This window comes from Lathamus discolor, chromosome 9 (assembly GCF_037157495.1).
Source record: "Lathamus discolor isolate bLatDis1 chromosome 9, bLatDis1.hap1, whole genome shotgun sequence".
Classification (NCBI taxonomy): domain Eukaryota; kingdom Metazoa; phylum Chordata; class Aves; order Psittaciformes; family Psittacidae; genus Lathamus; species Lathamus discolor.
Window position 1 is genome coordinate 9083602 of NC_088892.1, and position 23709 is coordinate 9107310.

The 23709-nt window shown below is 57.4% G+C and overlaps 1 protein-coding gene across 3 annotated transcripts in view; it reads right to left on the reverse strand.

Moving 5' to 3' along the window:
• The window catches only part of FRMPD3 (FERM and PDZ domain containing 3), a 55614-nt gene that overhangs the window by 17755 nt on the left and 14150 nt on the right, over positions 1-23709 (reverse strand). For all 3 annotated transcript variants that reach the window (XM_065689849.1, XM_065689850.1, XM_065689848.1), the window contains exons 2-14: positions 16598-16701; positions 15799-15947; positions 10047-10209; positions 9764-9866; positions 9358-9403; positions 8331-8435; positions 7293-7400; positions 6644-6775; positions 6060-6179; positions 5795-5931; positions 4941-5064; positions 4205-4294; positions 3425-3604 (exon numbers count right to left, since the gene is read on the reverse strand). In XM_065689849.1, coding sequence (XP_065545921.1) covers positions 3425-3604; positions 4205-4294; positions 4941-5064; positions 5795-5931; positions 6060-6179; positions 6644-6775; positions 7293-7400; positions 8331-8435; positions 9358-9403; positions 9764-9866; positions 10047-10197 — 1296 coding nt within the window. In that variant the 5' untranslated portion in view covers positions 10198-10209; positions 15799-15947; positions 16598-16701. The remainder of the gene's footprint in view (positions 1-3424; positions 3605-4204; positions 4295-4940; positions 5065-5794; positions 5932-6059; positions 6180-6643; positions 6776-7292; positions 7401-8330; positions 8436-9357; positions 9404-9763; positions 9867-10046; positions 10210-15798; positions 15948-16597; positions 16702-23709) is intronic.

The window sequence follows — 23709 nt, forward strand, 5'->3', positions numbered from 1 at the left end:
GGCAGCAGCTGGGGAAGCACCATCCTGTGCTGCGAACCTTCCCAGCGGTCCAAGCGCAGCTGCCCCATTCCGTCTGTGGCTGTTGTGGTGCCACTTGCTCCTCTCATCCCAGCAGCTCCCCCGGACATTGCAGGGAATGAAAATCCTCCTTGGACCCAGCAGCAGAGATCTGGAGGCTTTGGTTCCTCTGCCCCGAGGTTGCACAGCTCCTCTATGAGGGGTGCTGCTGGCATTTGTCCCCCTCCTTTCCACCCTTGCAGTGGCAAAGAGCTAAGGAAAGCAAAGCAGAGGCACCGGCCCCGCGTTTGTATCCCAGATGGGCTGTTTTAGATAGAAACCGAAGCCCAGCATGGAAAAGCTCCAAAACAAACCAGTTTAGCACCCAGTGAACAATTTATAAGACAAACACTGTTTCTTCTCCTCCTGAACTAAATGCAGATGATTTATGGTCTCCTCAAGCCTGCTTGTTACCTGGAAGTCTGCCCCAGCTCCTTCCCAGCAGGTACATCTGGGCTGCGGCCACAGACAAGCAGCAGATAAGGATGTTTGGGCAGTGCTGGCTGGTGTGATCCCAGCTTACGGCTGCCCCATGACCTGACCCCTTTTGTTAACCCTTAGGATCAACTACACAGCATCAACGACCCTGGTGCTTAGCAGTGCAAAACGGCTTTTCTGCACAAATCCCTTGTCTGTCATTGGCCATCTGCCATTTCCGCAGTAACCCAGCTGTGACAGGCTGATGTCACCCCACCGACCCAGGTTGGCACCCCTGCATCCCTGCTGCTACCTGCGGAACGGACCGGGGCTGCCCCAACACCAGCATCCCACAGTGTAGCAGCAGGCATCGCAGTGCAGTGGCCACAGAGGGACCAGATTTAATTGCAACCCAGGGCTTTTGTCAGCAACACGAATAACTGCAGGAGGCACGTTAGTGCTGTGAGGTAATGGATATTTTGCCTGATTTTTCTTAGCCTGCCCCATCCATCGCTGTCCTGCAATAAATGCCTTATTTTGGAACAGTCATTCTGGCTTTAAAACCCGGCCCTTTGGACAGCGGTTGAAAGAAGACAGGGAACAGCAGACTCTGCACTAGCCAGGGGCTGTTGGGCCTGCTGAGATACCCAGATGGGATGCTGCTCTGCTCCAGGCAGGCAGGGTGGCTCTCAGTGGCTGTAGGCAGCCACTTGGGAGACAAAGTGCATGTGTGCACGATCACGGGAAGTCGTTCATGAGCTGCCTTTCCTCCAGTAACTGGGATAGAGGGGACAAAGGGCAAAGTCGGCTCCTCCAGCAGGGAAAGGGCTGGTGGTGTCAGAGTTAATCACAGCCGCAGAGCATGGCTGCGGATCTGCGGGGAAGCCCTGGGGGAATCGCCACCTGATTTACAGCAGATGGATGTCAGCATCACCTCAGCCTCCAGCACGTCTGCCGCTGCTGCGGCCAGTGTCAGCCGCACACCACACTGCGCCAGCGACAGCCACTGCCCCCTCCCGTGCCACGAAGGGGACGGTGGCACCAGAGGGGCCCGTGCACCCCGCCATGAGCTCAGTGTGCTTCCACGGCTGAGCAGCGCTGCGTGGAACAAGGCCAGCGCTGGGCATCTCCCCATGCAGTACTTAGAGCCAGTGGGACAGCCATGGAGCTACATTACAGCAGGAACACTGAGCTCCAGTGCTCACAGTGAGCCATGAGCAGTCAAACACAGGGTCATGACCAGCCTGTTATTAATATCACAACTTATACACACACATCCAAGGGATGTGGGCACCTGGAGAAGCCAAAAGGGTTACTGATGGTTCAGCTGATACCCCGTGGTTATACCTGTTCTGTGAGCATGGAGCAGGAGGCTCCTGCACAGCCCAGGCAGCCAGAGCTCCCTACCTAAGCTACAGTGGGGAGGTTGTAGGGTTTTGAAGGGCCAGGCACAGCAGGACACCAGGACTTCACCTGGGCAGTGAGGGACCTCAGTGGGGTGCAGCAGAGGGACTATTACAGATGTTAGAATTGACCCAATACCCACTGAAACGCAAAGCCTGGGTTTTGCCACTGAGGGGACAGTCGAGGCAGGGGGTGAGGATGAGCATGGCTCTGGCAGAGGTTACTGGGGTGTTCCTGCAGAACTGCTGGACCAGGCACGGCAGCAAGAAAACAGCCTTGGAGGAACTGATGGGCCTGGTGGGAGGATGTGCTACAAATCCACCGGGAGAGGAGGCAGCAGGAGAGTCCTAAACATCTGTGAGGCTACAGCTGAGACAGATAGCACAAGGAAAGGGCTGCAGAGAGGGCTGAGGCTTAGAGACCTTGCAGGAGATGAGGAAACATAAAGGCAGCCATAAAGCAACCCAGCTTCATCAGTCTTGTGGTGGGGAAGGTGATGAATGCAGGGGCAGCAAACCTGACCTACAGGCAAAGGCTTGCAGGGCTTGTGCAGATGCACCCTGCCTGCTTCAGGCAGGAGCTGGGCACAGGGCGGCAGTGATGCTGAGGACGCCCTGGAGCAGGCACACAGCTTCCTGCCTGTGAGTCTGCCCAAGGCATTAACAACCTGAGCAAAGGCCCGTGGTCGATCTCCTTCTGCGGGACAAGAAGGCAGTAAAGCTCTTCCTGTATTGCTGACTGTCCTTCGGAGGGGGCTGGGAGCCAGGAGAGACAGGAGGCTGCATGGCGTGAGGAAGGGTGATGGGGCCTGAGCATGAGGATCGATTACCAGAACCAGCACTGCACTACACAACAGCTAGCAGGGGGCGGGAGGATGATAACACACAGGACCAGGAGGGCACATACATCAAGGAGTGGAAGGACTTCTCTATGGGCTGAAGGGGAGCATAACAGAGGCAGATGGCATGACACTTGAGAGCTGGCTTAATGGAGCCAGGACCACCCATACCAGGGCCACCCAGTGATCATTTCTCACATTGTGAGCCTGACACCCCCTGTCCCATCATTTCTAGTTCATTCAATGGCCCTGTGTGGCTTGACAAGCTCCACAAAAGCTGCTGATGCACAAAACCCCACCAGTCCCTTGAGTACCTGCATCCAGGCATAGCTATGGACTGCTCTTCTCCATCCCTGAGCAGAGGTGAGGTGCTGAGCTGCCTCCAAAGGGCCCTGCTACTTGCCTGGGCAAGTAGCCAAGGACCCTGCTCAAACCACTGGGTAAGTATTTGGGTCACAACCAGAAGGCCACCATGCACTGCACACCCCTGGTGTCAGCCCCTGCCTCTGCAGCACGTGGAGCCAGGCAGGGGAGATGCCACAGACACAAGCCCTGTGAACGTGATGTGGAAAGGGCTTTGGAGTCCCTAGAGCCTCCAAGCAGATGCTCCAGCATGCACTGGTGTCCTAAACCCCCCCAGAAGGGAGCACCAAGCCCCCAGCCACCGCCTCCACACCAGCCCCTCTCCCCTGTGGTACCCGTGCCTACCTTGGCATCCAGGATGCTCGTCTCCACGCGGGCCACCCCCTGGTTCTCCCTGAAGAGCTGGATCTTGCTGACCTTGCTGAACTCCGACAGCACCGTGGTGAGGTTCGTCTTCAGGTCGATGACGTGGCTGATGCCGTGCCGGGGTCCCACCAGCAGCGTGGTGGCTGGCTGCTTCTCGTCCTGGCACATGGAGAGACAGACAGGGGTGAACGAATGCACCCTGCGGCTGTGCCTGGCTCTGCCCATGGAGCCAAACCAGCTCAGCTGGGTCCCAGGTGGCTGTCACAGAGCAGGAGGTGAAGCTGGTGCTGTGAGTCCCCCATCCCTGAGCCTCTCTGAGGAGCTGGGAACGGTGTGCAGGATGCCAAGCCTATTTAAATATAAAGCACTGAACTGAGTGTCCACATGAAATATTCAGGGCTGCCGGTGTCACTACACAGAAGTAGGAGCTTATTACAATTCTGCCTGATCCGACATTGCCTCTGAGAGAGGGAGGCAGAGGAGGGAGTGAATGTATTTAGAAAAGCAGAAAGACTCCAGCCTTTGACTGAAAATAGAGATCTTTCTTGCTCTGCTCTGCGCGGGAAGGATGACCCTGCGGCGCTGAAGATGTGACCTCCTGTCTGCGGGGGCTCTGAAGACTTTTCTGGGTGCACTTGGACCACAGCAGGGCAGAGCAAGAGACCAAAGGAAGCAATTTCAGTGGGAGCCTCCCCTGCCCCGTCTCTTCCCTCCAGGACCAGTGCCAAGCACCTCCCAGCCCATTCTGCATTACCGTACCAGTCCCACTGTGTTGAAGAGGACCCCAGCAAAGGTGGGCAGCTCGTTCAGGATCCGCAGGTACTGCAGCTTCGCCTGGGCCGTGGAGACCTGACAGAACACATCACACAGGTGGTCACCATCAACACGAGGGGGGAGAAATGAAAGAGGCACAAACTCAGGAGCCCCTAAGAGCATGGAGCACGTTGGCATGGGCCATGCTGGCTGCCAGCCTGGGAGCTTGACGTGTCATGGAGGGACAGAGGCATCTCCCTTGGGCAGATCCTGGGAGGCAACCTGGAGCAGAGGTAGAGCCAAGAGGAGCCCAGATGCTTGATGTAAACCCTCCAGGGGGATGTATAACCCCCTAGAGATGTATATGGGGCTATATAGCCCCCACCAAGGTAGCTTTCATGGCTTCAGGCATGGAGGCAGTGGCTCAACAGCCTGCTCTAGAGCTTTCCAAGCCCGGAAGCACAGATAGCGATAAACACAGGCTTAACAGAGGTGTGCTGCTTTGGCCAAGCTGAGAGCCGGCTCCTGGCTGATCCCATTGCACCAATCCTCACTGCGGCCCCCAAAATCCAGATTCAGAAGTGGACTCGGGGGAGAGAGTGGTGCCTGGCTGTCACCCTGCGATTATCCCCCACCCAACGGGGCTGAAGCAGCAATCACAGGAGCCCCGGGCAGCCAGGACATGGGATGTCCTGGGGCGCAGGGCACGGTACCACCGCCAAGCCCTGAGGGTTGGACTCACCTTGGTGCCGCCAGGCTGGCTCTGGTGGGCTTTGAGCTGCTGCGAGAGGGATTTCCGGAGGCTCTTCTCCTTGAGGAGCTGCAGGAGCGAGGGGGGCAGGAAGGGCTCCAGGCCCCACTCCTTCCTGCGGGGGGGAAGTGACCAGGTCAGAGACCCACAGCGCAGGGATGCTGCCCGAGAGCATCCTCTCGCCGTCAGAGGGAGCCGGAGCTGCACCAGGACTTCCTCGGTGTCACAGCGGGGCAGTGGCAGTCCCCAGCCTGGGTCCCCAAGGGGATGGGACCCTCAGTTGGTGTCAAAGCCACCAGCACCGGGCCGGGGAACGAGGCAGTGCCAGGCTCTGCAGCAGGTAAGGGATGCAGGGCGAATCCCCAAACATCTTTTGGGGGCCATCTCCCCCCTTCCTCCCCGTGTACACTGGGCAAGGCCAGCCTGCTCAGACAGACTCCATAGGGATTAAAGGCCACTGGGAAGCACAGGAGAGCTGAGCCACGGCTGCACGGCTTGGTGACAGGCTGCAATTACTCAGGCAGCATGCTTTCTCCTTGCCTTGGCTGCCAGGCAGAAAATCAGCCTGGGTTCCCATGGAAATGATCCTGGGCTCGCAGCAAATATCCTCACCGGCCCTGGTGAGGCTGCTGTGTGAAGATGGATGTCACTGTGTGAGGGTCTTACACAGCCCATGGTGGGACCAGGGACCGAAGTCACTGCTGACAAGCCTGGGAGCCACTGGCCAGCTCCAGAGGGGCTCCCAGGGCATCACTTGGCCCCCCAAAACGTTGCTGGGAGTACCCCACAGAGAGGGGACCCAGAGGAGGCTGTGTGGCTGCATGGGGACAGGGAGCAGGACTCACTCCACGTTCTTGAGGGAGACCTTCTGGCTGGGGCGGGTGGCTGAGACAGTGATGTAGATGTGGAGGGCAGCCAGCCCCAGCAGCATCTCTGGTTTGGGGTCTGTGCCGAAGCGCTCTCTGATCACATCGTTGCGGCTCTGCAGGAGGGAGGAGAGGAGGCCTCAGTCATGGGGATGGAGCACCCATCACCTGAGGGATGCTCCACAGGGCAGACTCTTGGGCCATGAGCACTGTCAGATCCCAGCTCTAGGGGTGAGTCCCCTACCTGGATGTACAGGTACTCAAATGCTGCAGGATCCCGGCGTAACAGCTCCATCGGGTCCTTGGGGAAGAAGCTCACACGAAAAAGGCATCTCATGCCATGGTAGTGGGTCCTCTGTACAACCTGCGGCAAAGGGGAGCGGTGAGCCCAGGAGCCGTGTACATTCAGATCCTGTTATCCTGGGAACAGCCCAGCTTTCCTTGGCATGACAGCTTTGCTTGGGGCCGCAGTGGTTTATGCCACCAAGCATTATGCCACCAACGCTTCCAGCATGATCCCCGTTTTATCCCTGGTGCTGTGCAGCACCAGCTTCCTGGCTCTCCTGGGCAGGCCAAAGATGTTCCTGAATGCTGTCTGCAGCTGCACAGCTATAGCACAGAGCATCTCCACTGTGCTGTCAGGGTGGGATGGGTTCAACCCTGGTCATCTCCCTCTTTGGCCACCCTCTGCACCCTGAGCAGGCAGGACCACGCCAGAGGCAAGGAGAGGCTCCACCACCCCACAGCACAACCCCAGCCAAGCCCCACTCTGGTGGCAGAAGAGCCTCCCTGTGCCCACCACCACCCCAGTGACCTTCCTGCACTTACGTGGGCCAGCGGCTGCTTGTCCTGGAGCAGCAGGAACCGGTGGCTCTGCTCCGGGCTGGAATACTCCAGGACCAGGGCAAAGTGCTCGATGTGCCTCAGGGACAGGCGGTCCTGCAATGTCACCATCACGTCCTGCAAACGCCATGGACAGGCTTGGGTGCGAGGCACAGGGTGGGAGCTGGCACCCCACTGACAGCTCCTTCCTCCCTGGCACTGAGGGCCAGTGCAGGATGAGGTGCTGGAGTGCAGAGAGGGGCTGCAGGGTGGTACCCAGCCACCGCCAGAGGTAGGGATGTCACAGCAAGAGGTGACCAGAAGCCAGACCTCCAGTAACACTGCGGTGTTTGGAGGCTGCAGGGAGCCAGCCCCTGGTGGGGATGCTCACAGGAGCATCCATCCTGCCTGGAGTGCAGGTTCACAGCAAGGGGGAATGTTAGGAGCCGGAGAAAGACAGCAAAACCCCATCCCTGCCAGCTGCAAAGCGTGAGCCTGGGGAGGTGCAGGGGCCATCTATCATGCAGTGGCAGTTCACAGCCAGCCAAGCGCCGCTGCGGTGCTTGTGCGAGGAAGCGGGAGACAAGGAAAAATGGATGAGGCAGGCGGGAGGAGAGGAGCATCACGGAGCCATGCGGGGAGCGGAGGGGCCCACCTTCACGGTGGTTCGGCCATCGAACGTGAAGGATTTGATCTGCCCGTTCTCCAGGAAAACCTTCAGCACATTAGGAATGAGGAGGAGAGCTTCTTTCTTCAACATGTCCTGGCACATGGGGCCGGCAGGAGGGGAGGCGAGAAGGATTGGGGGCACGGAGAGACAGAGGGAGGGAGGGGAGAGAGAATGAACGTCAGTGATGGAGCGGTTTCGGCATCCTCCGCTTCTCTGGGCTGATGCGCTAAGAGGCACATTTCCTTTGAAAACCCAGTGTCTGCTGATCCATCGGGAAGCAGCAGTTCAGAGATTGACACATTCACATCCCCAGCTCCCTGCAGCTGCAGTGGGAACAGAGCATCCCATTCTGTCTGGCACATCCCAGATCCTGTCCCACCCCCTGCCTGGTGTCCCAGAAGGGAGGGAATGGCTGGGATGGTTCAGAACCAAACCCTTTTCCTGGCCCGTAACCCAAGCCGAGCCCACCTCAACCCTGCCCTGTGCAGGAAGGTGGGTGAAGGCTGATTTATTTAGCAAGAAGCGTTTCGATCAGATAATCACGTAATTGATTTGCTTAAAAATAGAATTTGCTACAAGCACTTTACAGGGTTGCATTTTCTGGTTTTGTTCTCTTTTTTTGTATGCTGCTTCATAAAACCTTCCTGCCATTAAGAGATAATGGCGCTGGGCTGCAATGCTACTGCGGCATAACAGCTTCCATTGCCACGCAACACCCTGGTCACCCTGCCCCACGCTTGGGTGCTCCTGGAAAGCCTTTGGCACTGCGGTGGAAGCCACAGACTTCCCTTATGGCAGGCATTGGATGTCACTGCTGGGTGCCCAAGGGGATTTGGATGGGACCAGGTTTCCAAGGACAGCTCCTGAGCTCTATCCAGAGGATGTCCCCCCAGCACCATGAGTGTGCCTGAGGGCATCCCTGGGCTGCTCCCACTATGGAGCCCAGATCAGGGCACAGGAGCCCTGTGCCCCCCAGCCTGTCTCAGGGGGGTGAATCCCAGAGGAAGGCAGGGCAGGACTTACTGGGTCTGTGTCGCCGACTGTCACCTGCTCTGAAAACCGGACCTTGGCCGGGTTGGATCTGAGCTTCGCCTTCTTGGCTGCGCTGATGAAAGCAGATTTGGGAGACTGGAAAGAGAGCGCCGGGTAAATCACCTGCCTGCCCTCAGTGGTGCGGGGGAAGCCAGACACGGGGCCCAGAGAAAGCCAGCACGAGGATGGGGAGCGGGCAGCAAACCATGAAATGGGGTTGGGAAGCAAATCCCCTCCACTGTGGTTGTACAGCGCTGCAGGCAGCGCCAGGATGATGAGCAGCAGCCCCTGAGGTCACGCCAGCACCCTCAGTGTGATGGGGGGCTGCACCCCCAGTGCCTGGCACCCCCTGTGCAGGCTGATCTCCAGCACACAGGAGCCAGGGTTTGGATGGGAGAGATGAGCACTGGTGTCAGCTGAGCAGGGCCAGGAGGAAAACAAAGCTCTTATGGAGCCCAGCACTGATGGAGCAGCGCTAGGTGCTGGCATCTCCCTCCCAGAGAGGAGCGGAGCGCTCCTATTTATCTTCACCAACATCAAAGGGCTCAGTAGAGCAGAAATGATGCCCTGCCAACCACTGCTGCTTCGTGACAGTTCAATCTGCTCCAGTGCCACTGGTGCTGAGCCCCAGGGCACGAGCACCACCGCCTGCTGCACTGCTCGTGGCTGAGCCAGCCAGGAGTGGCTCATCCCGCTCTATCGCCCCTGGCATGGTGGGTCACTTCAGACATGAGTGCCCTCAGCAAACTGCATGGGTCTGGGGACGTTTTTCCTCCCTTCCTTCCTACTTCCTTGCTGTGACAAGGGCAGGGAGACGGCTGCATGGCCACACCAGCCCCGCAGGGCCATAGCACCTCTCAGACCCAACAGCTTGGAAGAGCCTTGGTGAGGTCGAACACCAGCCGAACACCTCACTGAGCTGCCGCAGGGCCCCCAGAGATCCCACCTCGCTCTCCCAAATGGCTCTTATCCCCTGTCCTGGCTCCCCTGGGGCTGGTCATGGCCCCTCCAGTCTCACCTGGTGGGTATGCAGGACCGTGAGGATGATGAAGTCCTTGGCCTTCCTGTGACAGAAAGGAGAGATGAAGGTGCATAGGACCTCATGGTGGCGGACCTCAACACATGCGTTTGGCTATCGAGAGAGAACATCCCACCCTTCACAGCCCGGTGGTGGCTGTGATCTTTGTGGTGTCCTTTGGGTGCTTGGTAACATGGCTGTGGGTGCTCTCCTAGTGCTGTCCATCTCTTGGTCATCTGGGAACAGGTACAGCACTTGCCCCAGGGCACTCCCCCTGCTCAGACTGAGGCTTCCCCATCCCAGCAGTGACCACCAGTGACAGAGCAGCCTTGGGGTGTGCATTGACCAGCCCAGCACGAGCCCCCTCCCCTGCACAGCGGCAGTGCGGGATGAACATCGTCCTCACCTGACAAGCTCAATGAACCTCTCTCTGGGGGCTTCGCTCACGTCCTCATCATTGATGGCCAAGATCTGGTCTCCTGGCAGGAGTTTATCCTCAGAGGGGCCACCTGCCAGGAGAGAGGGTCAGGGCCAGCCCAGGCATCCCAGGCTGCGGGGCTGGCTTGAAGCAGGAGGGTCCCAAGCAGCCCCAAAGCCTGTGGCCCACCGGAGGGGACAGGAACCCATGGATGGGTCCCACCAAAGGAAGGTGCCGCCTTGAGCACAGACCCCCCCACCGCACACCCTACCTGCTGCCACTGAGCGCACCACCACCGGCCTCTCGCTGCCAGCCACGAAGCCAAATCCGTAGCAGGGGTGGCGCTGGACCGTCACCTGTCGGAGCGTGTCCGAAGGCAGCTGCCCACATTCCATATCATCGCCGCCGCGCTCCTCCGGCATCACATGTCAGCGCTGCAGGGCAGAGGGCAGGCTGTAACGCACCCCGGCACTGCCCGTTCACCCCAGCGCCGCAACTCCTGCATCTCTGATGCTCGCTGCGACATCCACAGACACCCCCGTCCAACCTTGCACAGGGGCACTGCTCAGCGCCCGTCCTGGCCACTGCACCAGCAGCTTGGGCAGGGGGATACAGGACAAGAGGTGTTGGCCTCAAGCTGCATGAAGGAAGGTTTAGGCTGGATGTTAGGAGCGATGTCTTCCCCCAAGGGGGCTCAGGCACTGGGACAGGCTGCCCAGGGCAGTGCTGGAGTCACCGTCCCTGAAAGCGCTCACAAACAGTGTAGATGAGGCCCTTAGTGCCATGGGTTAGTGGTGGCCTTGGCAGTGCTGGGGTAAAGGTGGGACTTGATCTTAAAGATCTTTTCCCACCTAGTTGATTCTATGATTCTATACTCATGGAGATACCCCCCCCCCGCCAAGGGTAAATCATGGCATCCTCTCCCAGCGTCTCACCATCCCATCCCTGTCCCAGCATCTCACTTCATTAGATGGCAGACCTGTGCGGGATAAACTCCTGTTGGTGAGACTCTAGCCATTCCCTGGGGGATGCCACCAGGATGCAGAGGGGACGCAGCCCTGGCATGGCTGGAGTGTCATCTCACTGCCTGCTCTGCAGAGGTTTACAAGCAAACTCAAGGGTTGGCTTTTTCATGCCATGTAACAGAGCTCCACAATATCTGAGATAAGTGGACACCAGTTCAGCCAGTCTAAAACCAGGATTAAGGCAGGTTCAGCCACGGCTATTGGCACTATGGCCCAGTCTGTACTGCCAGCCCCAGGACTCCTTGAAGCACTGACAGCCAGAAGATGGGAAGACCCAGGGCAAGGTCATGCCAAACCTGCCCTTGGCATCCCAGAGCAATGCCAGCCATGGCTCCAGGCCACTTGGCAGGGCTGCGAGCCTGCTATCAGGGAGCAATCCCAGCACCGTTGGGATGGCAGCACAGCACAGACAGATGGCAGCGTGCAGGGCCCCAACCAGAAAAACAAAGTGATGAACACGCCATTGTTTCTGTGCTGCTCATCGCTTCTTCCTGTCCAGACTATTTAGCCTGCTTAAAAAAAGATCTTTCTTGTCCTTTTGGCAACACATCAATTGTCCCGTCTCTTATCAGGTTAGGATTTGACGCATCATCCATCTAATGCAATCTGTCTGCATTTCCCACACCCCCTGCCTGCTCCCAGTGCCGCACATTAGCATCCACTGCAGTGGGAAGAAGGATGGCACATGGGGCTGAAAGAGAACAGGAGCTTCTTTCAGAACAGGAAAAGCTGCGGCTGCCCCATCCCTGGCAGTGTTCAAGGTCAGGTTGGACACAGGGGCTTGGAGCAAGCTGCTCCAGTGGAAGGTGTCCCTGACCATGGCAGGGGTTGGAAGTGGATGAGCTTTAAGGTCCCTTCCTACCCAAGCCAGGCTGGGATTCTTACCTCTCCACACCAGCACATGTGCAGCTTTGGGGAGCACATCACTGCCAGGAAAGACAGCCCAATGCTACCCCTGATCCGCAGGTGAGCTGTCACAACATCCCTTAAGGGAGTAGAGTCTGTCCCTGTCTCTGCTTCCTTGTCTCCCATGAGAGGCAGGAGACCTCAAGGACCGAGTGCCTTTCCCTGGCGTCAGGGATACAGCCCTGCCTGTGATGAGCGGCACTCCGTGGTGATGGGATGCCACCACTGCCCTGCCCACGCTGACCCATCCCTGGTGCCCAGCCAGACGGGTACTTGTGGCTTTCCCCTCCCTCATGTAGCAGCACATGGCTGGAGAAGCAAAACTGAGACCTGTGGAAGGGATGCTGAGGAGCAGAAGGATGCAGGCATCTCCTGGTGTGGGGAGGGGTCCCGCTCCCGTCAGGGGTCCCAGTTGTGGTGCAGCACCTGCAGGAGCGGGATGCAGGGCTGGCTCCATCGCCGGGAGCGTGCAGCTGCAGGGAAGCGCAGGCAGGACCGTCTCCCCTGCGGCTGGCTCCGCACCGCGCCATTAGCTGCTCTGCTGCTCCCATGAGCATTCAAACCAGCAGCAACAACAAAAACATCGCACGATTCACCCAATTTTCTCAAACGCGCATTACCCGAAGCCATTGTCTGCCGCTGAAAAGGGGGCTGAAGGCAGCGCTGTGTCTCCGCACGCCTGGCGTGGCCAGGGGAACGCCTGCTGCTCGCAGAGATGGAGCTGGCTGCCAAGAGACAGCACAGCCACCATGAGAGCTGCTGGCTTCTCATGGGAGGAACCCCCCTCCCCAAACTGCCCACAATAACTCCTGCCGGCCCCGCATCCTATCAACCCCCCCCAGTGCATGAACACGGGGATGAACCACAGGGCTCAAAGCACTGGGATGCTTCAAGGATGTGGCTGAGCTCAGTGCGATTGTTGCGGGGAAACCACGGCAGGGGTCTGCCCAGCAAGTCACAGCCAAGCGGATGACAAGTCCCCGCGTACAGCTGTCCCGTTAAAGCTGCTGTGTCCTCACATCTGTCCTGCTGCGTGCAGTGGTCTCACCACCACTCCTCCCCTTGCTCAGCTGAATTACCATCAGGAAAGGTTAGCAGGGAAATCTTTGCGGCTTAAACGGACAAAAGGAAAAGAAAGCACACCTCATCTTAGCCACAATCAGCCTGCCATCCAGCATTAGAGGGAAGAGGAGAATAAAGAGCTGGATACCGGCAGTAAAACTCTTTACCAGGCTCTTAAGCTGCTCCTCTCCTGATAAGACTTCCACGCTGCAGATGCGTTACCAGGAAATTAAATAACAGGGGACCCAAGTCCTTGTAAGCAGGATTTACCCACTCCTGGAGCAGCAGTAACCTGCTCAGCAGCAGGTACAACATGCCTTCTCTGGGCTGTGGCTCTCAACAGCCTTCCCCCAGCAGCTGGCCTGTGCTGAGCCTGGGGCATGACCAGAGCAAGAGGTGGGAGAAAACCAGCGTCAGGTAATGCTCTCCCTGACGCTGGTGACTACACCTTGGCTGCCCCCCAGGTGCCATTGCTTCCCTGAAGCCCGCTTTGTGTTTCTTCCTCTAATTCCTCAGCAGAGAAGTGCCCTGGGGTGAACATCTCTCGCAACGAAAATGGCACAAGGGAAAAAGGACTCGCCAGGAAAGCTCCCTGTGGCCAGCAGCAGCAGGAACCCATGGATGTGCCCCTGTGGGAGACGCCCGCTCCCCATCTGGGTTTTCACGGTGTCTCAACTGACACAGCATGAAGACACCCCCTCTCCTGGGGCTTGGACACTTCTGTGCTCAGAGCTTAGGCACCGACCTAGTCACTCTTTGCTACCCAGCTCCATCTGGTCACTCCGCACCACCATGGGGATGTGCCTTCAGCTTCCCGAGCACCTTCAGATCTCCATGCTACAGAGCAGGCTGAATCCCGAGCCCTCATTCCCACCCAGACAGATAAAGGCAGAGAAAGAGTTACTCCAAAAGCTAACATGTATGTCTTTAACATCCTACTGCAATGAATCCCCACTCCCTCTAAGCACTGGTTTCCTCCCTTTGCTTGTAGTGCTGAGTTTCCATCCCCGCTAGTGGGAAAAGCCACCAGAACAAACCAGTGCCAGCAGAGCAAACCAGTGCCACCTGACTGGGAGAAGCAATGGTCTCTATGTACCCGGAACACATGAACCATTTCCAACTGCCTTTAAACAGGATGGAACCACATGGAAACACATTCTGCAGGTGAAGAGGAGCTGAAAGCAGCTCCAAGGATGGGGAATGGGTCTTGAGCCCCCTGCGGAGGGGCAGTTTGCACAGATGGGCTGCAGAGCTGGGTGCCAGCTCTCCTCCCTCTTCCTCTGCTGCCATGAACACCCTGAGAACAAACAGAGCTCGTGGATTCCACTGCAGAACCATGCCCAGCTCCTCCATCTGCCGGGCTGCAGTTGGTGAGCGGCTTGCGAGGCGTGTGGGATCCTGAGCACGTGTGGCAGTGGCAGGAAATGCCGGGGAACGGGCCAAGAAGTGTTTTTATGCGGAGCATATGGCAGCTCCAGCCTCAGACGCTGGTTTCCATCTCAGACAGAGCCTGCGGGGCTGCCAGAGTGCGTGGGGACCAACGGCAGGGGCAAGGGCAGAGCTGGGATCCACTGCAATGTGCAGCTCTGCCCCATCAGCCCCACACCTCTGCACCCAGCAGGTACCTGGTCACCTTGGAAGCTGCCGTTTGGACCATGTTAAGATGTCAGAAGTCCCCACCAGGGGCAAACAGATGCTGCACTTCCAGACCCCCATGAGACTGCTCAGATGTGCTTATGCACAGTGGTTGATGGCTCAGGAAAGGCTGCCCTTGCTTTAGCAGCAGTTAATGCTGGCTGAAGAGTGCTGGACCAAGGGGTGCCAGCCTGACTCAGACCAACGTTAACAGCAGCCCAATGACCCAGTCCTTGACAGGCCCAGCCTGGAGACCTGCAGTGTGCAGCTCTGCCATATGGCCCAGGGCTTTACCCCGTGCTCCAGCTCAGATCTGCTGTCAGCATTAGGAAGCAATTTAAAACTCAGCAGAGCTCTTCAAAAGGTTTCCTTTGCTGCTGGCGCTGGGTCTGTCCTGAGCTGGCAGGTACACCAGGTATGCTGCTGGTGCAGAGGCTGGGTGCCAGATAGCAACTGTGAGGGCAAAAATACTCCGTGCTCTCAGCACAGGAGCAAGCAGACGGTGAGCAGCGTTCCCCAGCACGGCTGGAGCTGAGCTGCTGGGGAAGCAAGCGAGCAGCCAAAGGCAGCTGTAAATAACGAAGCCATAGCCAGGCTCTAGGCAGCAGCCACAGCTCTGCTGCTCAGCCTGCAGACTTCCAAACAGTCCTGGCACCCCTGCTAGGGATAGGAGGGATGGAGGCCAGGTGGGAATGCCAGGACCTATGATACCACAGGGGTGGCTGAGAGGGATGGAGAGGGGCTAAGCCCTCCCTAGCAACGAGTGGGACCAGCCCAACTCAGTGCTGCATCTTGAGGGTGAGAGAGGCCATTCCCAAAGGCATGCTGCTTGTTAATGGAAAATACAGCGTGAGCATAGCTAACAAAGACCATGCACCCAACCTAACACAGGGAGAAAGTGTCCTGAAACAAGCCCTGCGAGACACAGCCAGAAGTACCACTGGGCATCTGAAGCCCAGGCTGAATCGCGCCTTTCACAGGCAAACACAAACATTGTCTTCCCCATCTAAGACTTGGGCTCTCCAACCTAGAAAGGGTAAGAGGAAGAGGGACTGTGATGGGGACCCTAAAACCAGCCTGACATGGGGCAAGGTGCTGGCACTGCATGAGATCTGGAGGAGGTTTAGCACGTGGAAAAGGCAGGACTTTGCCACACAAGAGCAAGTTAATCCCTGGAGCTCGCTGCTCCAGCGAGGGGAGGCTGCAAATCCAACTGGGTTTGAAAAGCAATTTCCAGCTACTAAAGCCAGAGGTCCCCAAAATTCGCATGCTATAATTTGTCAAATCCTGCGAGAGCTGACACCAGGAAGAGTCTGATCAGGAGGAGCCCTCTCCCTCAATACGCAGCGGGAAGGGCATGCTGTGTCCCGGCCCGGCGAAGGGGCACGTACCCACCTGCGTGTGTCAGGCCACTGGCATGGGCTCCCCGGGGCACATGTGAATGTGGCAGAGATGAGACCCCACTTGCATGCACCAGGTACCGTCAGGAGGTACTGGGGCTCCAGGGCAGGCGCTTGGCAGCAGCACCACGGGGCATTGGACACCTGCGGGAGCAAAGGATGCTGAGTGTGAGATGAAGAGAACCTCCGTTGTGTCTGCACACACATAAACTGCGACAGGTTGGGGTGCTGAGCAATCTGCCTGAATGCCCCCCAAAGACAATGGGCTGCTTCATTTGTGCAGGTTTTCACGCTGTTGCAGCTACTGTTCTCATGTAAGTGTGAATTGTTTTTACCTGGGGACTCCCACCATTTTCTCTTCCAGTTTTCACTAGGAGTTTTGGCTGTTTAAGGGCTTTTTTTCTCCCACTTTGCTGAGGAAGAAGTTCAAAGCAAAATCCTTTAGCAACAGGGTCAGGCCCTAAAGCTCATGCTCCTGCCTCACTCAGCAGCAGGCAAGGGAGCTGCTGCCCTGGAGCTGGAGGAGAAGGACCCGGGACAGGCAGAGCTTCCTTCATAGTGCTCTAACCAACCTGCCTGCAATGAGTGAGGGTGGGCAAGAGGAAAGCCCATCTCTTCTCTAGTGCACTGAGCACGTGTCCTGAGCACGGGCTGCAAAGGGATGATGTTTTTAGGATATTTTTCCTTCCCTTTGTGGATGCCCAAGCAGCTGGGTGCTAATCTAGGGCCTGGGAGAAACTGTTTTCCAGCCCCTTCTCTGCTCCCATCCACCACAGTGACTATGGGCATGTTACCTTGGTTCTCTCCTCTGCGGTGCTCCACTGGTGTCAGCAGGCAGGAGCCCCTTTGCCCTGGGGAAGGCGTTACAGACCCAGAGGGATCTTTACCTCTGCGAGGACTATAGGAATACAGTAAACAGACTGTCAACACCGGGCTAAAATGAGATCAGCACGTAAGAGGATTAATCAGAGATAAGGAGAGATGGAATAAAATTCGCAGTGCTTTTCTCCCTTATTTGTGTGATGCTTCAGCAGCGTAATGGGCTTGGACTGACATCAATTCCCCACCGCTGCTCTCTGCCACTCAGTTACTGCTGCTGATGGAAACACTCAGCTCCTGCGTTCCCTGATTTCAACCCTTTGCACTGTGCTCACTTCGCTTCCTGGTGGTACTGGAGACAGCCCCATGGGGAGGAAGGGGCTTACAGCAGGCAATGGGGGCCGGCCCCAGGAGCTCCTGCCCCTCTCATGCTGCTATGGGCAGCTTGAACCCAAACGGAGCCTTTCCTGCAGGAGACACCAAATACACACAATGTGTCCCCAAAGCTTCGTGCTCCTCAGGGACAGCAGGAGCACAGCTCCCTCCATGCCTGGCACCGGGGGAAATCTATTGCAGCATACAGAGTCCAGAGGGGAGTTAAACAAAGAGAGGAGATTTACAGATCCTTTATATCCCATTAGTGAGAGGGCACAGCCTGCATGCCCTGCCAGGAGGCTGTCAGCCCCTTGCCCCCAGCGCCACAGAAAGAGGCTTCAGAATACAATCAAGCACTTCTGGCTCTCATGAATCAAGGGGCTCTCGCTCTGGATTTACAGAGAGCACTTTGCTCAGCTGATGACTGGCTGGAGGTTTTGGGGATTGCTCTCTCCACCCAGCACAGCCACAGCCAGGGCAGCACGGGGACCTGGAGCAAGGGACGCCAGCAGAGGAGGCAGGATGGCAGAGGGGACAGCAACATCCCTAACTCAGAAGGCTTCGCGGCAGGGACTGTCCCACTAAGCCCCAATACTGTCACCAGAGCTACACAGGAACCAGCTTACAGGAGGCGACAAACAGCACCACTGAGTCCCCCTCCATCCCTGCCCTTTTCTGGATCCCTTTCTGGGCTCTGAGGCTCAGCAAAGCCCTTAAGTCAGATAAAGGCAAAACCATTAAAACCAAGAAAAAAAGCAAAGGAGCAGGGGAGCCTTTGAGCACGACTCTTTCAGCCTGGGGCTGCCGGCATCTCCAGTTTCTCTATAATCTCTTTATAACCTTCTCTGGGCTCTGCTGCCTGTGCCAGCGCTGCTCCTGCGAGTGCAGGGTGAGGAGGGGACCCTGCAAGCTGCAGCACGCTTCCAGGTAGCCAGCCCTATATTTAGAGACAAACCTGCCTACGTGTGCTCTGCTTCCTACACGTGTGTACACAAACAGTGCAGCCTCGGGAGACAGCATCTCTGTTTGCTGACAGGAGGCACGCGCCTCTCACCAGCACACACATCACCTGCAGGAGCTCACCTGGGGAAGCAGCATGGGCATGGGGATGCAGCAGTGGCACAACATGAGACGTGTGCCCCCGGGTCCCCGAGGGATGCACACAAGTGTGCTTCCCCATGGGATGCAGGCACACGTGGTCCCCTGGGGGATGCAAGCATGTATGGTCTCCTGTGGGATGCAGGCACACATGGTCCCCAGTGGGATGCAGGTATTCATGGTCTCCCGTGGGATGCAGGTACACATGGTCCCCTGTGGGATGCAGGCACACATGGTCCCCTGTGGGATGCAAGTATTCATGGTTTCCCGTGGGATGCAGGTACACATGGTCCCCAGTGGGATGCAGGCACCTGGGATCCCTGTGGGATGCACACACACATGGTCCCCTGTGGGACACAGGCATGGGTTCTGGGAAGCCCAAGGGACCTCCTCTTCCACCAGGCCAAATGCCACCCAAGAGCCTGCCTACAGCACAAATCCGTGCTGGTCGCGCAGCGGTTGCCTCCCCATGCTGCCCATGGTACATACACACAGCCCCACGCTCTGCCAGGGCTCCAGACACACCACCAAGGTGGCACTCACTCAGCTGTGGCCAAAGAAGGAACGAGGATACCAGGGCAGCCTTTTGGTGCCCGGATTACCAAAATCACCAACAAGAGCTCATCACCCCATGCCCTGCACGCACCCAATGGCATCTAGAGAACACTGGTGATGCAGAGAAACACCGACGGGTTTCTAAACTAAACCAAACCAAACCACTTATGAATTACCAATCTCATAGGTTTGCCTTCCCCTTCAGGTGAAGGGGAGCCACAACTCATGCTGCTGCTTGCAGGTGAGCAGCAACCACCTCAAGTGGAGCCAGCACGTTGCCCACATCCCCCACAAGACTCTTGATGGAGATGCTGGTGTGGCTGCTGCTGAAGGCGCGGTAATGCTGGCAAGCATCTATACACCGAGCTTCATAGCAGCAGACCTCAGCACTCCTGCTGCATCAGAATCTGACGATTTGCCGAGTTCCTGCTGTAGTAATTAGCTTGATCAGCCCATGCAAATCAGTTTCTATTTGAAACCAGCTTTATTTAATGGGATCTGCTCAGCATTTGCCTCCTGAAATTTTCATGTAGATCAATCTTCCCCATTTCAGGTGTGAAAGGCAACTGGGGAAGGGAACGGCTTCACCTGCCCCACCACAGGACCCAGCTTGGCACTCACAGGCAATTTCTCAGCTTCATTACTCATGCACAAGTTGATGCCTTTCCAGAAACAAAGGGGCTTAGGCTCTGAAAAGCCATCTCCTCTGGCAATGGATTATGTCGTTGGATTGTTCCAGTCATTTAGAGGAGCCTTTGGATAACCGAGTTTGCACAGTTTAGCCCTTGGTGTCAGCAGGTTCAGAAGGAGAACCCCTCCGCTGGGGCCTATTTTGGATATGCAGATCAGACACGCACAAGGAGATTCATTTTCAGACGTGGAAGCTGAAAAAGCAATGCCAGTTCTCATCCGTTCCTGGCTGACATTTTGTTTAATAGGCTATTTATTTGCCTCGGCATCCCCAGCAGCAACCGCCTCTTCAACCAACCATAACTCACTGAGAGCACCTTTCCCAGAGCCATATCAGGGGTCCCAGCTACTTCCTGGGATTTAACCCTCCAATCCCCCTGGGAGCATGCGCCTTCTCTGCCTGGCAGTTAATGGGCCCTCAGGGCAGGGGTTCCCCTCATAGCTGATGGCATTAGCAGCGGAGAAGGCGTTAGGAGCTGTTCTGAGGCTGATCAATGAGGCATCCCTAGTGCTGGCTCCAGGAGCCCTTGGATGGTTTCATGTCTTCCAGCACTGCCTGACAACCCCGAACGGACAGACACCCCCCAGACCTCATCCCTCACACCTGATCCTTCCAGGGATGCAGAAGCCTGAACCCTCTTTGAACCACTAGGACAGGGGTCCCTGAAATCCTTAGGGAGCCTGGGCTGAAGCCCAAGCCAAGCCATGCAGACTGGGTCTGTGCTGCACAGACCTTCCCCAGCTCCATGGGCCCGGGACCAGGCATTTTGGTGTGGTGTGCCCTGAGACATGCACAAACCCACGGCGAATGAAACCCCTGCGGACACACACAGGTCTGGCCTGAGCCCCCCAAGGGCCCAGGAGCCCTCTCACTGTCTGTCCTGCTTGGGTTTGTCTCCTACCTCTCCCCTGTTCACCTCCAGAGCCCTGCTGCAGTGCTCCCCGCTGATCTGCAGAGGGCTATAGCTGGACTCGGTGTCTCAGCCTCAGCAGGGCAGATACAGAGCAGGACTCGGAGGCTGTGCTCCTGGCGCTTCCAAACCAGGCTCAAACGGGAAAACCGCTCTGGCAGAACGGGGATGCCCGGGAGGGTATCTCACCCCTGCAGAGAAGGGGACAGGGCGGCAAGGCAAGGAGCTGCCCCGGGAAGGCAGCGTGCGCCGGAAGCAGGCAGCTGCCGGACCCCGCAGCCCGCTCTGCTCTCCTCTTTTCTTCTCCCTCTCCTTTTCTCCAATTTATCTTTCTGACATGGTCAGCGATGCTCCCGCAGGCTGAAAACAACGGAGACAGCTTCAGCCACAGCAATTTCAGAGCTGGATCAAAGCTTGAATGACCGAGGCACAGAGCAGCTGAGCAGAGAACTCGGCACGGGGGGACAGAGCGGTGCGGGTGCCCTGTTCTCCTGCAGAGCTATGATTCCTGGCCAGCATGGGGGACAGCGTGTCTCACCCTCCCCTACTCGCCTGCCATCCCGTTCTGGCCCCTGCAGCATCATTTCCCCCCACCCATGGACGCAAGCCCCACCAGCAGCACAAAACCGGCTCTTGCAGCTGTAGCTGAGTAAGTACCTGCTCACCCAGCACACCAGCTCCGTGCTCTGCATAACAAGCAACAGCTTCTGCTTGCCTGACCTTACAGCCCTGCAAAGCAACTCAAATCTTCCAGGCAGAGTGATTTTTTTCCCTACAGATGCTCCTCTGCTGCTACACGAAGGAGCTGGGAAGGAGGGAGGGATGGATGGGTAGATGGATGGATGGACGGACAAGGGGAGGGGTAGATGATAAGCTGATTTCTGCCAAGCAAATACATGTGGACTCTTAACAAGGAACAAGACAAATCCTCAGCATGACTCAGCCTGGAAACACATGCTGCTTCCCAGCCCCACTGTAGGGACCAGCGCACCTCCATTGCTCAGCCCCAGCCCCATGACGGAGCAGCCCATGGCTGCCACCCCAGCACCCATCCTGAACGCATTTCACAGGCAGGCCAGGTAGAGCCAGGCAGCTCCTGAGGCACGGACGGGCTGTGCATGCTGAAAAGCAGCCGGGCAGAACGGGGGTAGACGCTGTGCAAGACGAGGAGCTGTGTGTGGCTGACACGTTGCTGAGTCTCTCGCAGACCTGAAAGCAGCTGTCAGAGCCTGTCTTGTTCCAGCTCCCTGCCTCTCCAGACACACCGGTAATTCGGCTTCGCTGCGCGCGTTCCCTCTCTGAGGGTGAAGGGATTGAGCGCTGGGAGCCTCATTGCTTTCAGAGAGCACCAAGAACACCCAGGGGAGCACAGAAATGGAAGGCGCGGGACCACAAGCATCCCCCCCAGGCTGGTGTGTGACGGCATCTTGTGCCCCAGAGCTCCCCAGGAGGACAGTGGTCCATACAGCACGCTGCTCAAGTTCAAGGGGCCGGGGAAGGCAGCAATGCGTCCTTCTGCTCCTGTGTTGTACATGCGAAACTCCTGACCCCGCAGGGCTCCGCGGCTACCGCAGCCCCAAGGAGCCGATGCCATCCTCACCCAATCCCCAGCCACGGCACTGTGAGCACTTCTAAGAGAGGTGATCAGCATCACTTCCTCGGACCATAGGGATGTTGGAACCCGCCCCAGCCAGCTCCATCTCTCTGGAGGATACAGCCCAGACACCATTAACCCACCGCTGAGCATCTTCCTAAGAACACACAAATAAAGTCACAGCCCTGCTCGCTCCCCAGACACCGGGGGAAAGTTACTTACAGTTTATGATAAACACCGTAGTGTGGAAGCCAAAGAGTGACAGCTCTGAAGATGGCATGTCAGCTCTGGCTGTGCCAGGAGGGCCTGTCAAACTGTCACACAGCATTAGCTGCAACACGCTCCTGCACAGCGCCCTGCAACCTGCACCCCTGCTGTGCCGCAGCACCCAGAGCCCCCAGTGCATGGGGCTGCTGCCTCCCCACATCACCTCTGGCCTCTGGCATCTCTTCTCCTGCAGCAGGATGCCCACATTCTGCTGCCCACAGGCTTTGTAGACCATGATGGACTGATGGGCTCAGGCTGAAACAACCAACTGTCTGCACCTGGAGCAGCAGCAGCTGGGGCTGGCATGGAGGAGAGGGGCTGGAGTTGTGGGTACAGCAGAAGTGACGGAGGTCCTGTGTGACAGTCCCACTGTCACAACCACACTGCAACAGCCCTCGAAGAACAACCTCAGCAGGGAAAATGGTGGTGGCACAGAATGCTTGGGACGGGGCAAGACACCTCCCCATGCCAGACCCAGTGGGACTGACTGAGTCCCATGGCACGCATCCCTGCTCCGCATCCTCATCCCTTCCCTTTGCCACATGCCATCTGCCCCTGTCTGTGCACCCAGGCTGCTGCAGTGTGAAGCAAACAGCACCATTACTTTGCTTTCACCAAGAGGGACCGAAATGAACCCATTTTGTGGCAGGTCAAACCCGCTGTGAGCAGTGACCAAGCCTCAGAGGAGAGGCAGCACAGCCCGGCAGTAGTGGCCTAACCCACCATGCCTGTTCACACTGGCTGGGTTGGTATCTGGAGAGCATCACAGAGCCAGGATCTACAGAGCTGCTCCTCATCTGCAAATGAAACCACTGCCTGTGGCCTCCACAGCTGTCACCTTGGCACTTGTGGTGAATGACAATTCATAGCCACTGGCAGGGACACATCAGATGACTTTGTCCTGAGTCGCAAGAACGGGGAGGCAGAGCTGAAGCTCTGGGAGCTTTCCATCCCTTCCTTTTCCTGCTCACAGCGATGCTTTGAGGCAGCGACCAGCTCCGGGCAGCTGTGAGACCATGGGTAAGCATCCCTGGCTGCCTGGGCACCAGCTGGGCTGCGTAACACAAAGGACATCTGCAGTCCCATGAGGCTGGGCCAGGAACGCTTCTACCCAACGCTCCCAGCTTGGCCAAGAGCATCAGAATCACCTCCCAGACACGTGGGCAAGGAGCCACCAGCCCCGCTGCCTCCTCAGTGAGCGCTGGGCACAGCTTCTCCCATTTCCTACCTCACTGACCAGATTAACCCCCTTCTGCTAGCCTATACAAAAGGTGATCAAAATGACAGCAGCAACAATCAAACGCTCTCAGCAGAGCCAGTTGGGCCTTAGTACATCCTGACTGCCAGCAGCTGTCACAGGGAGATGGGAACTACAAGCTCTGTCGTGTGTTTAGGATGGACGTCCATCCGGGAAAGCTGTGGGGCCCCAGGCCCACCAAATAAGTGCTAAATTCATGCAAACCCTGCCTGTTAGGTAGGTATGATAATGGGCCCTCTGCAAGCATGGCAAGGGGTTGCAATGAGGTTGGAGAAGAGCAGGCATCCTGCCTGGCTCCGGGGGAAGGTGGCTGACACAGGCCTCTCTCTGCTGAGCACA